The 15,056-nt window shown below is 46.4% G+C and overlaps 1 protein-coding gene across 3 annotated transcripts in view; it reads right to left on the bottom strand.

Moving 5' to 3' along the window:
- KITLG (KIT ligand) overlaps window positions 1-4,465 on the bottom strand; it is an 85,349-nt gene extending 80,884 nt beyond the window's left edge. The window contains exon 1 of one of the 3 annotated variants that reach the window (XM_081878327.1): window positions 4,189-4,465. In XM_081878327.1, the coding sequence (XP_081734453.1) occupies window positions 4,189-4,203 (15 nt within the window). In that variant the 5' untranslated portion in view covers window positions 4,204-4,465. The remainder of the gene's footprint in view (window positions 1-4,188) is intronic. The other 2 variants (XM_081878326.1, XM_081878325.1) reach the window with 2 other exon arrangements.
- Between the last annotated feature and the right edge of the window lie 10,591 nt (window positions 4,466-15,056).

Here is a 15,056-nt window from a genome sequence, read left to right as displayed (position 1 = left end):
TCATGGGGTCAGGTCACGGAGAGTCAAACACGACTAAGATGACTAAACAAAAAGCTGAGTCACATCTTGGACACGTCTAGATCCAGACCAGGTCAGTAAGTTTAGCTGCCCCTTTATGAGTGCAGCTCTCATTTCCCAAAGCAAAGACTGCTTTGTCACAAAAATTGGGCCTTTAAGAAGGCTTCTGAATCAAGTGCACAAGTCCTTCAAGTGGTATGGGAATATGGGTGTCTTGGTTTGTCTTGCAAGATATGATGATGATGGTGGTGGTGGTGGTGGTGATAATATCATCTTCCCTTTATTTCTGCTCTCCTTCAGGAAGTATTCTGGTATGGTTTGCACTGCCTGCTTATTTCCAAAGATCCTCTTCAACAGCAAGAATGCTGCACTACCAGGACTGTCCTCGCTGAGAAGCCCTGAAGGTCATATAACTGCTGGCAATGAATGTACGCATTCAACAAAAGAAAGCTGTATTCTTTCTGCCTCTAGCTCTTTTCCACTACTAAGGTCTCCTAAAGTTTGCATGTCTAGCCAACAGGTCAAATTTATGACGGGCTCTGGGCAGTTATCACCAAATTCATTATTATCCCTCATATTTCAATGCCTGACATACAGTTGGTGCAATCACTGCAGTATCTTTTTAAAACACACACACACTTCTCCCAATATATTAGCTGCAGAATCGAAGCTGTAAAAATAGGGGCTTTTTTTGCAAGTCCAAAATTTTCTAAACTCATTCTCCCCTGCCCCCATTTTTTCTTAAAACACATTTCCAACAATTACTGTGAGAACTTCAATGTTTTGAATGATAGGGTCAAAACTGTATAGATTTGCCTCTTGTACTAGTGTTTCTTTTACTAAACTTATCATCCTGCAAATCCTCTCACCCAAGTAATCCTTCAATGTGCTTACATCAGTGTGCTTACTGTAAATGAGTAGCTGAATGTTTGAATCCTACATGGTTAATTTAAAAGGCATTACTACAAAGACATTTTTGTAAAGACCATAACATATAATAAAATCTTGTACATACATGCTCAGTTCCCAGTTATGAAAAGTGTTTTCCAATATGATAAAAGTGGTGCCAGCTTACTTTGGTTCTTTCAAGTGTGGGAGGTCACAAACTACCCAGCAAGGCTGTTATAAATGAAGTTCTTCTCTTGCACATCAAACTACTTTATTCATATGCATCTGTTTTTCTAACTGTACCCCTAACCATAATAGAAGAGTTAAACTTCCACGTTACGATATACTCACATATTTGTATATATAAGCATGTTCATATCTGGCATATGTCCTATAATGAATTTTAAGGATTAAAAATCATAATAACAACAAAAATGGTGATCTTCTGTGTAAGTCATACCAGTTGCTCAAAAACTTTATTTTTAAAGCCGCTCATAAATACACAGGTCTCACTGAGTTCAGTGGGACTTACTCCCATCAAGCATGCTTAGCATTAGAACCTTAGGTTGCAATACGAAGCATGCTTGCTACGAACAAGGTCCTACTGAGCTTAGTACTGAACTCAGCAGGACTTACTTCCAAGAAAAGACGTTTGGAATCAAGCTGAAAATCTGACCTGAAATATTTAACACAAATTGAAGCAGAAGCTATTCGCTTATCCACCTTGTTTCTCTCACCCCCCTTTTTTTTCTTCAAAAAGCCATTGGGTGAAAATGTGGTGGGAACAATAGGGCATAATACAGAAGCAAGATGAAAGGTATAAAACAATGGTTGACGTACAATGATGTAGTGGCTGATTACATCACACTCTGAAGCCACCTAGAGGTCATTCAGTACAATCCCCCCTCTCCCCGGGTCAAAAGGCAGGCACCTACTAACATCAACCTACATCCACACCTCAGATGAAACATCCTCTGGTTTAATCCATTTCATTCGCACTCTGTTGCATGACACAAAGGGAGCAGGGGGAAATCAGGTGTGCTTGACTATCACCACCAGATTAGTTTCCACTTGCCTTGAGTGTGGAATGTTACTTTTTCTAAAGTGGGGAGAGGGGGCAGAGGCACTTCCTCTTCTTGCTTGAAGCCTCGTCTACTCTGATCTCTCCGAAGGAATCAGACATTTGTTTTTGCCCTTCTCGGCTTAGATTAACATCTAACACTGTTCAGCAAGAAGAGAACAGATCTTTCGGCAAATGGCCCCCACCCTCCATTTTTTCCAATGACAAAAATAAAAATATCGCTCTCAGCCTGACCACAACCCTGAAACTGAATTCCAGCTCACAAGAAGGCTGAGTGTGTGGTGGTGGCTGATGGATGCTTCTCTGCTAAGTCAAAACGGTGCCATAGGCCACCGTGAGGAACTCCTGAGCTCAGCCATATGACCCAGAGCACCAAAGCTAACTGCCTCCTTCCTCAGATTAATGGGATGAGATCTATCATGTCAGCTTTGCTGGAATCTGGAATGTTAACATTAACATTACATTAAAAATAAACTTTCCTTTTCCAAAAGACTCAAGTTCTAGTCTAGGAGTGAGATCCGGCCAGCATTGCCGTTTAAAGTTTTTATTTTTGAAGCAAATCCCTTGTCCTCATTACATTATATTGCAACCAGCTTTTGGGAGGGCTTGTGAGTGCTCATTTAGTTCTAAGCAGATTCAGACACCTGGAAGTTTGCAGCATACAGCCTAACTCTGCAAACTTTGTACCCTGGTTGGGTACAAACCAGGCAATTAAGGGCCAACCACCAAACAGCCAAAGTTTGTAGGACTTTTACTTTCCAGGACTACAGTACTACAAAGACTGTCAGAGATCAATCTACCCTGCAAATAGGTATTAAATCTTTCAGGGTGCCTAAGAACTCAGGCTCCCAAAATTAAGTGCTAAGTGTCACATAAAATACAGAGCCTCCCTGTTTCATTCTTCTTGAGCAACCAATGGACCGATCTACCAAAGTGAATTTTCCTGATTCCCCCCTCCCACCTTATTTCCTTTCTTGCATCCACTGCATCCTTTCCCCTATTAGATACACATGAAAGACCTAAAATGGAATGAGCCAAGAGAGCAGCAGGTACCGAAGGAAGTTGGCAGGAAAGTAAGCACAGCTTTGCGATAAGGGGGCGGGGAAAGGAAAGAACCAGTTATGTGAAAACGTTAAACAAAACCAAGTGTCATGTAGTAAGGGAAAGTAGACACAACTTCTGCACACTACCCATTCCCTTTAAGTCACACTTTAAGCAGCTTATTGCAATTAGCAATAAAAAAATAAAAATAAATCCCAGAGCAATTATTTTCTGGTTGCTATCTTTGCAAACACCTTCTGCTTCATATGTAAGATACACTACCCGCCACTTGGGCGCAACTTGGGAAGCAATAATGGAAGAGGGTTCTAATAAGCGCACAGAGCCATGTATTAAACAAGGCTGGGCAAGGAGAGAGAAATGGAAGTGTATTGGTGGTGACAGATGCGAGTGTACGTGGAAGGGATGCGCACAGAACGGGAGGTTTGAATGAAGTTGCTGCAAGCCAGAAATAAGCAGCAGCATGTCTCTCTCTCAGCAAAATTTCAGCGGGGACAGGTTCCGTGCGCCTGCTTGCCAACCTGCTTATCTCGTGTGTGCATTATTCACACCATCTGTAATACATCATCTATTAATAGTGCCCTATCAGCGCAGCAAGGAACTTTCCCTCGAAATTGCACAAAGGACAGTGCAGATAAGGAGGAAGGAACAGATAAGGGCAGCGTCTCGCTGCGCGAAACTCGGGAACAGCGCTGCAGTGGGGAAGGCGCCTTGGCGAGCAACGGACGCAGTGCTTCTGGGCCAGAGCAACCTGGCAGAGGGCTAGCTCATCATAAGCACATCCCAAGTGCTATAGGTCGATGCCCATCTTCTGGGAACCCAGAGACGACTTCCATGTCTGTGCCACCCGAATCCACGTGCAGGAAGTTAAGAGCTCCTGCTACACTCCGGAGACTCAGACGCCTGTCAGCTCAGCATTCAGCGTGCACTCCGACAGCCCCGGGCAGGTCTCTCTCAGTTGAGACAAGTGCCCGAGGAAGGAAGGCAGCGCCACTCCGGCCTAAGAGCGGGTTCTCCGAGTTCCCTGAGCAATTGGTCTTTTCTGAGTCATCCGGAGAGGAGACCATCTCCCCGCCGCCGCCACCTATCCGTGCAGAAATATATACCACAAGAGCGCATAACTTCCCCCGCGCGGTACTCACTTGTGCCTTCTTCATAAGGAAAGAGAGCGCTGCAATCCAGCCCCAGCAGCGGCGTGCAAACTCCGTTTAGCTGATGTGTAGCTCCTGCATGTTGCAAAGGCACCTAGTCCGCGCATTGGGCTTGCCCGGCGCCCTCGGTGGCTGCGCGTCTCCGCTCGCTCGCTTTCTCTTTTGCCCCCAGGCACGCAGGCGGCGGCGGCGGCGCTGCTTGGCTCTGCACGGCCTCGGTTCTCTCGCAGCAAGCAGAGGCGGGGAGTGAAGCCCAAGCCGTCCTCTGAGCAGGGCTTTTATAGCTCCGAGCTGCCTCCCGCAGCAGCAGCAGCAGCAATCCTGACAAGGAGGACACGCCTTTCTTGCGAGGCTTTCTTTGCCAGGGCGGGGGAAGCCCTGGGGAACTTCAGAGAGATGGAGCTCTCAAGAGCAGAATCAGGCCACCAGGCTACAAGAGGGAGGCTTGCGCTGTCTGTCTGTCTGTCTGCCAGGCGGGCAGAAAAGAAAGGAGGGAAGGAGGGAAGTTATGGAGACGGGAGGGAGAAGTGGATTAAAGAAGCCCACTGCACTCTCTGCGGGTTTCCTTCCACATCACCTTCCCTGTCAGCATAAGGGTCTGTCACATGTCATGAAGCAGTTGATTGACATTGATCAAGTGCTCTGGGCGATTACAAGGCCCTTGATGGCACATACGATAATGTGTGTGTGTGTGTGTGTGTGTGTGTGTGTGTGTGTGTGTGATATTCGCCCTGCTCCAATCTGAGACTTGCCATAAAATCTGGAGAAGAGGAGGAAGAGGCCCAGAAGACATTAATAGACAATTACAAGATCCAAGGTGAATGCTTGGGTACATCTGATGATTCAGTGAGTGGCGCTGTGGGTTAAACCACAGAGCCTAGGACTTGCCAATCAGAAGGTCGGCAGTTTGAATCCCCGCGACGGGGTGAGCTCCCGTTGCTCGGTCCCTGCTCCTGCCAACCTAGCAGTTCGAAAGCATGTCAAAGTACAAGTAGATAAATAGGTACCACTCTGGCGGGAAGGTAAACGGCGTTTCTGTGCATTGCTCTGGTTTGCCAGAAGTGGCTTAGTCATGCTGGCCACATGACCCGGAAGCTGTACGCCGGCTCCCTCGGCCAATAAAGCGAGATGAGCACTGCAACCCCAGAGTCGGCCACGACTGGACCTAATGGTCAGGGGTCCCTTTACCTTTACAAGATCCAAGGTGAATGCTTGGTACATCTGATGAATCAATGGATTCAAAATACAAGGAAGGAGATTCTGACTAAACATTAGGAAGAACTTGCTGTTGGAAGGTGGAATGGACTTCCTCAGAAGGTGGCAGACTCTCTTTCATTGGAAGTTTTGAAGCCAAGGTTGGCTGTCTATCTGTCAGGGATGCTTTAGTTGTGATTCCTGCACTGTAGAGGGTTGGGGTAGATGACCCTTGGGATCCTTCCAACTCTACAATTCTATGATTCTGTTATGTCATAATAAAAGGTCAGTCTTGCAGGTGCCACAAGACTGTATTTCTCCCCTTTTTTGCCACAACAGCCTCTGAAAATTATCGCCATACATACACAGTGGAGGCAAATGTGGCCCTGCCCTACCAACTTCAGGCTGCCCTCATCCAGCTCCCGCCTGCCTGTCTTCTTACTGGCATCCAGTCCAGCAAATAACACTGGCTATCAGTTTTCTCCTCCTCGATCTCAGTGTTGCCCTTGCAGAACTCAGTAACAGGGAGGATGAGGACAAAACTGGAATTGTTTGGCTCTGCTCATCATTGGCCCAGACTCCACCTACTGTTGGCATACCTGACTCCCACCCTGCCAGCCCTGATGGTCACCAGCTGCCATTGGGCAGACATTTAAGACAATTCAACTCACACACACTGCTCCAGAGTCAGGTAGGTAGCCGTGTTGGTCTGATGCAGTCGATATATGTATGTATGTGTATGTGTATGTGTGTGTGTGTGTGTGTGTGTGTGTGTGTGTGTGTGAAACCTATCCATTCTTAAGGAAATCAGCCCTGAGTGCTCACTGGAAGGACGGATCCTGAAGCTGAGACTCCAATACTTTGGCCACCTCATGAGAAGAGAAGACTCCCGGGAAAAGACCCTGATGTTGGGAAAGATGGAGGGCACAAGGAGAAGAGGACGACAGAGGACGAGATGGTTGGACAGTGTTCTCGAAGCTACAAGCATGAGTCTGACCAAACTGTGGGAGGCAGTGGAAGACAGGAGGAGTGCCTGGCATGCTCTGGTGCATGGGGTCACGAAGAGTCGGACACGACTAAACAACAACAACAAAACAATATATATATATATGTGTGTGTGTGTGTGTGTGTGTGTGTGTGTGTGCGCACACTTTTTCAGAGACACTGAAAGAGAAGTCACCAGACCCTTCTATATAGTGAAGGGTGGGGTTTTTCTCAGGAGGGTAGTAGGAGATGGGTGATTGACTCAATTGGTATAGTAAACCTGTTGACGACTGTTAATGACTGCAGTTAGTCCTACAGGAAAAAGCAAGGGATAGTATGCAGATGATTAGCATGTGTAATGAGACAGGAATCTAATATCTCTATTAAGACCAGGTCTCTCCATAGTTTTCAGTTTAGTTGTAATTCAGCAACTTCTTTTTCAAGTGTTTCTGAAATTCTTTTGTAATAAGACAGCTGCTTTGAGATCCTGGTTGAATGTCCTGCTCCAATAAGGCCATTTTTACAGCTTTGTTGCCCCTACATGTGTACGGTTTATACTGGTGAAAAAATGCATTCCCCACCCCCATGGGAAGTAATTGGCTTTCTTTCCCACATTAACAGTATTGACTCATGTACAAAATCAGTAGCAGAGGCTCAAATTCATTGTAAGAGCAATTTCACATGTCAGGCTTGATATATGGATGTAAAAATATGCATTGGCCAGAAGGCTCACTTCAATCTGTACAACAAAGAGTCCTCTTCCGCTTTCTCTTCCCTGTTAAAAATCTAAGCACCCTGTGAAAATGCTCTCAAGGGAGAGCAGTGCCTTAAGGATTCCGCCAACCACTTCGTTTTCTTTCAAGTGTGTTTGAGCAATGGGCCACGGAAGCCCCATCAGACGTTCGGGTTCCAAAGAACATTCACAAACCCAAACACTCACTTCCAGGTTTGCGGCGTTCAGGAGCCAAAACGTCTGAGTACCAAGGCGTTCGGGACCAAGATACAACTGTATACCCATTGAAATAAAGTCCTTAGTTTCAATGAATTTACTTTGTGTGTGATTAATGGTGTGTTGAAGGTCATTGGCACACTTAAGATGGCATATGGGTGGACATTACCATCCCACAATACTTGGAGAGTCCCCCATTCTGAAAGGTGTATAACCCATTTTTAAGATTATTTAACCTGTAGCACTTACCGTATCCTATAATGTCCTTGCCTAAGAGTGTTAAACAGTGTCCTGGGGCAGGAGGTGGATTAGGCCCCTCTCCGAAAGAAAATTATAGCCTATGGACCCACTGATTTTGGGTGCAGCAAAACATTAACAAATAAATTTAACACTGTGCTGAAGTGGGAAGAGAGGTTTACATTTCTCCATGCAACCCAGCACTCTGAGGGAGAGGCAGATCATTCCTTCCCTAGTCACCAGATTCATCATTTTATGACAACCTCCTAGCTGATCTGCACAGGTTAGTTAAGGAGTGGGAACTGTGCACATGCCTGAGGGTATGTCTGCAAGAGTATAGGGCAGTGCCAGACCATGGCACCTCAAATTTCAGGGGCGCCCTGTGCAACACCAAAATCTGTCCCCCTACCTCTCGTCTTCTGTTGAACTTCATAGCTGCAGCACCAGCAGCGACACCTCAGAAGCTCTGTGCCCAGTGTGACTGAACTGGTGGGGCGCCCCTAGATTCACCTTTGTATGGGGTGGCCACTGCCCCTCAGAGGGTTGGCCAAAGGTGAATGCAGTCCTTGGGTCAGAAAAGGTTAGCCACTTCTCCTTTAACTACTTTGTGAGGCTTATATAGAGGCATGCCCTACACACATATTCCTTTGCAATTTTTACAGTGCAAACTTAAGGTTGATAAGGAGAAACAGTTATGAGCTAGTATTTTTTCCTGAGTGCATTAACTTGGAGTGCAGGGATGAGATATTCTGTAGCTGATATTCTGTAGCTGATTTCCCCCCAAAAAAGTATCACTGGGTTGAGCTTTAGAGAGGAAAGGAGGTCCACACCCACCTTGTTCAGAGATAAGAGAGGGAACTAATGTTTTGGGGTGGGGAAAAACATTTCCTCTAGAAAGAAAGAGCATGCCATAATTTGCTGAAGGTGACAAGACCTTTCTTTTTCTAATTCACATTTTACTCCCAGTCCTGCTTAATGCTAAGCAAGTGTATAACAATGATTCTGCCTTTAAAGTGCAGACTGTGAGCATTATAAGCACACAATGTAATAATAATAATAATAATAATAAATTTTATTTATATCCCGCCCTCCCCAGCCGAAGCCGGGCTCAGGGCGGCTAACAACACTAAAACAATACAACATTATAAAACATTATAAAAATGAGTTAAAAACAAAATTAATGGCAACCATAAGCTAAAGTCTTGAAAAGATTGCCAAAGGAGGGAGTCAGGCTGCGCCCTAACAAAAGGCCAGGTGGAACAGCTCTGTCTTGCAGGCCCTGCGGAAAGATGTCAAGTCCTGCAGGGCCCTTGTCTCTTGTGACAGAGCGTTCCACCAGGTTGGAGCCGCAGCCGAAAAAGCCCTGGCTCTGGTTGAGGCCAGCCTAACCTCTCTGTGGCTTGGGACCTTCAAGGTGTTTTTATTTGAAGACCGTAAGTTCCTCTGTGGGGCATACCAGGAGAGGCGGTCCCGTAGGTACGAGGGCCCTAGGCCGTATAGGGCTTTGAAGGTTAAAACCAGCACCTTAAACCTGATCCTGTACTCCACCGGGAGCCAGTGCAGCTTGTATAGCACCGGATGAATGTGATCTCTAAGCGAAGACCCCGTAAGGAGTCTCGCTGCGGCATTCTGCACCCGTTGGAGTTTCTGGGTCAGTCTCAAGGGCAGCCCCACGTAGAGCGAGTTACAATAATCCAGTCTGGAGGTGACCGTCGCGTGGATCACAGTGGCTAGGTCAGGGCGAGAGAGGTAAGGAGCCAACTGCTTAGCTTGGCGGAGATGAAAAAATGCCGCCTTTGTTATAGCTGCAATCTGCGCCTCCATAGAGAGGGAGGTATCGAAGATTACACCCAAACTCTTAACGGATGGTGCTGGCACTAATTGCACCCCCGCAAGAGATGGGAGTTGCCCCCTCAGTCCCAAGTCGTCCCGTCCCAGCCAGAGGACCTCTGTCTTCGAAGGATTTAACTTCAACCGGCTCCCACGAAACCATCCAGCCACAGCCTCCAAGCATCTGATCAGTGTGTCTGGGGCCGAGTCCGGGTGGCCGTCCATCAACAGATAGAGTTGGGTGTCATCAGCATACTGATGGCAGCCCAGCCCAAAACTCCGGACAAGCTGGGCGAGGGGGCGCATAAAGATGTTAAAAAGCATCGGGGAGAGTATTGCACCCTGGGGCACACCACACACCAAGGAGTGGCGGGATGACAATTCCCCCCCAAGCGCCACCCTCTGTCCCCGACCAGAGAGAAACGAGCGCAGCCATTGAAGGACTGTGCCCTGGATCCCCACGTCGGCAAGGCGGTGGTCTAGGAGTTCGTGATCGACCATGTCGAAGGCTGCTGACAGGTCTAGAAGAATCAGCAGCCCCGACCCGCCTCGATCCAGCTGCCTGCGGAGATCATCTGTTAGGGCGACCAGAGCCGTCTCGGTCCCATGACCAGCGCGGAAGCCGGACTGGAATGGATCCAGAGCTGATCCAGAGCTAATATTGCAATGTATCCCCAATCTCTAAAAAGAGCGCTCCTGTTCAGAGTCTCAGCTACCTTGGAAGCAACACCTAATCGACAAAGTAGTCGTGTGTCCTACTTTACAGAAGACAGTCCACTACTTCAGGGATGAAGAACATGCAGCCTCCTAGAGGTTGTTGGACACTAACTCCTTTCAGCTCTAGCCAGCAGTGCCAATGGGCAAGGATGATGGGAGCTGCAGTCCAGCTATATCTGGAAAGTCACAGGTTCCCTACTCCTGATCCATTTGAAGGGCTATCCAATCAAGTTTGGTTTAAAGAATGGGGCAAAAGGTAGGTATAGATAAGCTCTCAAAGTCTTCTCCACTGTGGTGAGATGTATTGTGTTTCTGTTTAAATCACAATGATTATTTACAAACTGGATGGGATGTTGATCCTTCTGTTTTTTCCTCCCATCTTCAACTAATTTCACAAACCATGTTGCTCCAACTCTCTCTCTAGCTACTTACTTTTACCCTAGTTCTCATCACAGCCCCAAAACTCTACTTCAGACTCTGGCTTTCTCCATCTAACTATCTCTGAATTGAGGGAGGGGTCGCGCCCATTTGTTGTCTCAAACAGAGCCCCCTTCCCTTTGTTCTCTTAATGGCCCATCACCCAGCCAATCAACTCAACACAGGGGCCAGGCTTATATTTTAACACTTGCTGGATCCAGGGGTTAGAAAGGTCTCAACTCTCCCCAGCAACTCATAACAATACTTTTATAAGTGTATTCAAACTACAGTACAACCAGTTTATTACTGACCAAGTTATCATGAGGAGGGGGCGGGCATCCTCCAACCATCACACTATCTTAGCTCTGCTGTCCCCACACATTCACATGCAGATGACAATTCCAAACACAGAACATGCATGCAATCTTATTTATGTAGGCTAACACTGTGGGGTCAATAGCTAAATAAAATATTGCCTGATGTACCTAGGCTTTTATGTACACAGGCTATAAGTGGGGTAGATATGCAGGGACAGTGCACTGCTCTGTGCAGTGAACCAGAAATGGAGTCACCCAAACTGGCCCTGAGTCTTTTACAAATCTCGTCTCTCTAGAGCAGCGGTTCTCAACCTGTGGGTCCCCAGATGTTGTTGGACTACAACTCCCATCATTCCTGAGCTCTGGCCTTGATAGCTAGGGGTGATGGGAGTAGTAGTTCAACAACATCTGAGGACCCACAGGTTGAGAAAGGCTGCTCTAGAGCATGGGTAGGCAAACTAAGGCCCGGGGGCCAGATTCGGCCCAATTGCCTTCTAAATCTGGCCCGCGGACGGTCCAGGAATCAGCATGTTTTTACATGAGTAGAATGTGTCCTTTTATTTAAAATGCATCTCTGGGTTATTTGTGGGGCATAGGAATTCATTCTCTTTTCTTCTTTTTTCAGAATATAGCCCGGCCCCCCACAAGGTCTGAGAGACAGTGGACCGGCCCCCTGCTGAACAAGTTTGCTGACCCCTACTCTAGAGCAACTGCAGCACTAATTGTGGGTGATCCGAAAGTTCTGCCTCTACTGGGATTGGCGTGCGTTAAATTCAAATGTGGCAGTTTACCTATACCTGTTGTAGTCACAATTTGTACACCATCTCAAAACTGGCTGATGAGCTGAAGCTTGACATTTAGTGGTGCACTGGTGAGTTTAGCGTATCTTTTCTAAAACTTTCTTTCTCTAATGTTGTTGGCATCGTGGCTGTGTTTGAAACATGAACAAATTCCTGAACACAGGAAGCTCGAGTCTCCCGTGTTGCTATTTAGCCAATTCAGCACCTCTCAGGTTTCCATGCAGCCACTCTTCTAAGCAATATTTATTTTTATTTTCTAACACAAAGGGTTGGCCTCTTGTGTTTCCAGAAACTTTGTCGGGGGGGGGGGGAGGCGTTGCGGGTGGAAGACTGGTATTGATATTCTCTCTGAAATGAAGTCCACAAAGATAGCAACATCATGTTCTTCATGTCATTCATCTGGTGATAATGGTGTCTGTAGCAGTGCTGTTGAAAGACTATCTGCTGCCATTAGCTCTTTCCCAGGGAAGTGTACTGCTTTATAAGGGGATTTTGTCATCCTGAGATTAAATCTTTGGATCTCTTGGGAGAGGTTTGTGAAGAGATTTGACTCTAGAAAGGACATAAGTGGCTGTTTGTAAGGTGAATGCCAAGCTGGAACTCTGGGAACCTATGGGAGCTTTTCTCCCAATATTAATTGCCACTAAATGTAAAGCATGGTAGCAGCACAGATTTTTACATCAATCAGGGCAGGAGAGAGGAGGCAGGGAGAGGGAACTTCAGGCCCTCCAACCAACACCTTCCCCTAGGCCCCACCTCCCCTAGGCCACACCAGCCATCCTTCATGATCCAAATGTCTCTTGCTTGTCTGGATGGAAGATAGAAAGGGATGTCCATATGCTCTATCTGTACACAATTTATATTTGTTGAGAGGACTAGGACCTGGGAGACTAGCAAATTCCCCTCAAATATTGCCTGGAGCTGAATGAATTTGCTAATTAATTTTAAAGTGGAATACAAGAAAGGGAGGTGGGTGGAAGTCAGGAAAATAAGTTTATGAAGGATAATAATTTCAAAAGAGGTTCTTTTTTCTTCTTTTTTATGCTGTTTTTTGTTTTTTCAATTTTTTATTTTTGCTATATTTTTTCCCCTTTTTTGTTGTGTTTTAACTGTTTGTATTTGTTGGTGTTTTGATGTTTGTTGTATGTTTGATATGTATTGTTTTTCCTTTGTATTGTTTTTCTTTTGTAAAACTTAATAAAATATTATTTTAAAAAAACAACAAATATTGCCTGGAGCTGAGAGGCCACCACCTGCTGTTTCACCTTCTCCCATCAAAAGCCAAATTGGAGATTCTAATTGTTCAAAGTCAAACCTCAGGCACTGGTGAAGGAAGAGGAGTGGGGGGGGGAGCACACTGAACCTGGCAGCACAACCCCCAGGGTGCCATCATGGCTGCTTCCCTCTGCCCACGCTGGGCGCCCCACCCCCGCAGGTGGCGAGCTTCACCCCTAGGACACACGCCAGCCCCACCCCCACCTGCTCTCCGTCCTCCGGTGCTGGAGCATGAAGCTCTGCCATTGACCTCAGGCCTAGGTATGGAACGTGGCACTCCCACTGCCCTCAGGATATTTCTTGGCTGTGTGGCAGTGCTTTGGCCAGCTTGCAATGTGTCCCAGAACTGTCGTAATGCCTCTTCCTTGCCTTGATGGAGAGGGGCATTGGTGTAGAAATTTCTCACTTTTGCATGCAACAGAAGGTAAGTATTACATCCATTGTTCCACTTCCTTTTGCCTCTGGTTCCACCCCCTACTAGCACGTGGCCTCTATGAGGTTGCCGATGAAGGAAAGTGGCCCTCAGTTTCCCACCCGTGGTCTAGCTAGCTTACTGAGATGTGGGTCTTATTTATGTAGTATGCAAGGAATCTAAATTGGTTATCTCCTGATGCTAATCATTTAATCAACCAGAGCCAGGGCTTTTTAGGCTGTGGCTCCGATCTGGTGGCACAGTCTGTCACAAGAGACTAGGGCCCTCCGGGACTTGACATCTTTCCACAGGGCCTGCAAGACAGAGGTGTTTCACCAGACCTTTGGCCAGGGCACAGCCTGACCCCCTCCTTTGGCAATCCTCACAGAACTCTAGCTCAATGGTTGCCATTAATTTGATTTGAACTGATTTTATAATGAACTGATTTTAGAATGTTGTGTTATTTTACTGTTGTTAGCTGCTCTGAGCCCAGCTTTGGCTGGGGAGGACGGGATATAAATTATTATTATTATTATTATTATTATTATTATCATTATCATTATTATCATCATCATCATTTCTCTGAGAGGAAAAAGTGTTGCCGCATTCTTGATGTTAACACACAATGTTGAAAAGGCTTAGAAATTGTGGTGCTTTCTTTTGTTTCCCCTGATTTATCTAGGAGAAGGGTTACAACCAGGGCTTTTTTCCCCCGCCGGAACTCACTGGAACTCAGTTCTGACATCCTCTTAGGTAGGCACCATTGCCTTTATAAGAGAACAAGGGAGGAGTTTATGGTGAGCTCTGCACCTCTTTTCATAGCACTGGTTAGAACTATATAAAAGTAAAAAAGGTAAAGGTAAAGAACCCCTGGACAGTTAAGTCCAGTCAAAGGTGACTATGGAGTTGTGGCGCTCATCTCATTTTCAGGCTGAGAAAGCCACCATTTGTCCACAGTAAGCTTTCCGGGTCATGTGGCCAGCGTGACCAAACTGCTTCTGGTGCAACGGAACACCGTGATGGAAACCAGAGCACACGGAAACTCTGTTTACCCTCCCGCCACAGCAGTACCCATTTATCTACTTGCACTGGTGTGCTTTTGAACTGCAAGGTTGGCAGGGGCTCCACCACAAGGTCTCTCCTTAAATAACTCAGCTCAACATGCTTCAAATCAGCTGAACACACAAAGGTAAGGAGAGAAGGGAGCAGGATTGGTGCACACAGGGACCCATGACCTCTACCCAGTTTGTGCCCCCAAGCATTCAGCTAAAAGCTACTACAGACCGCACTGATAATACAGTGGTACCTCGGGTTACATACGCTTCAGGTTACATATGCTTCAGGTTACAGACTCTGCTAACTCAGAAATAGTACCTCAGGTTAAGAACTTTGCTTCAGGATGAGAAAAGAAATTGTGCTTCGGTGGCACGGCAGCAGTGGGAGGCCCCATTAGCTAAAGTGGTGCTTCAGGTTAAGAGCAGACCTCTAGAATGAATTAAGTTCTTAACCTGAGGTACCACTGTACTGAGCCCTTTGAGGGGAATATATTTATTTAACCACAGCTCTTGACAGGAATGCCCTCTGCTGCAGTGGGCAGAGACTATCTAGATACCATTGTGTTAATGGGTGAAGTCAGTTTGCTGTTCCTCAGTTCCAACAGGACATCAACATCACAGGCTATTCAGTACATTTTCAGAATCCAGTCAGCTCTAGGAAACCTTTCTAGG

This window comes from Podarcis erhardii, assembly GCF_964252035.2.
Source record: "Podarcis erhardii genome assembly, chromosome: 10".
Lineage (NCBI taxonomy): Eukaryota > Metazoa > Chordata > Lepidosauria > Squamata > Lacertidae > Podarcis > Podarcis erhardii.
This window is presented reverse-complemented; position numbering and strand designations above follow the sequence as displayed.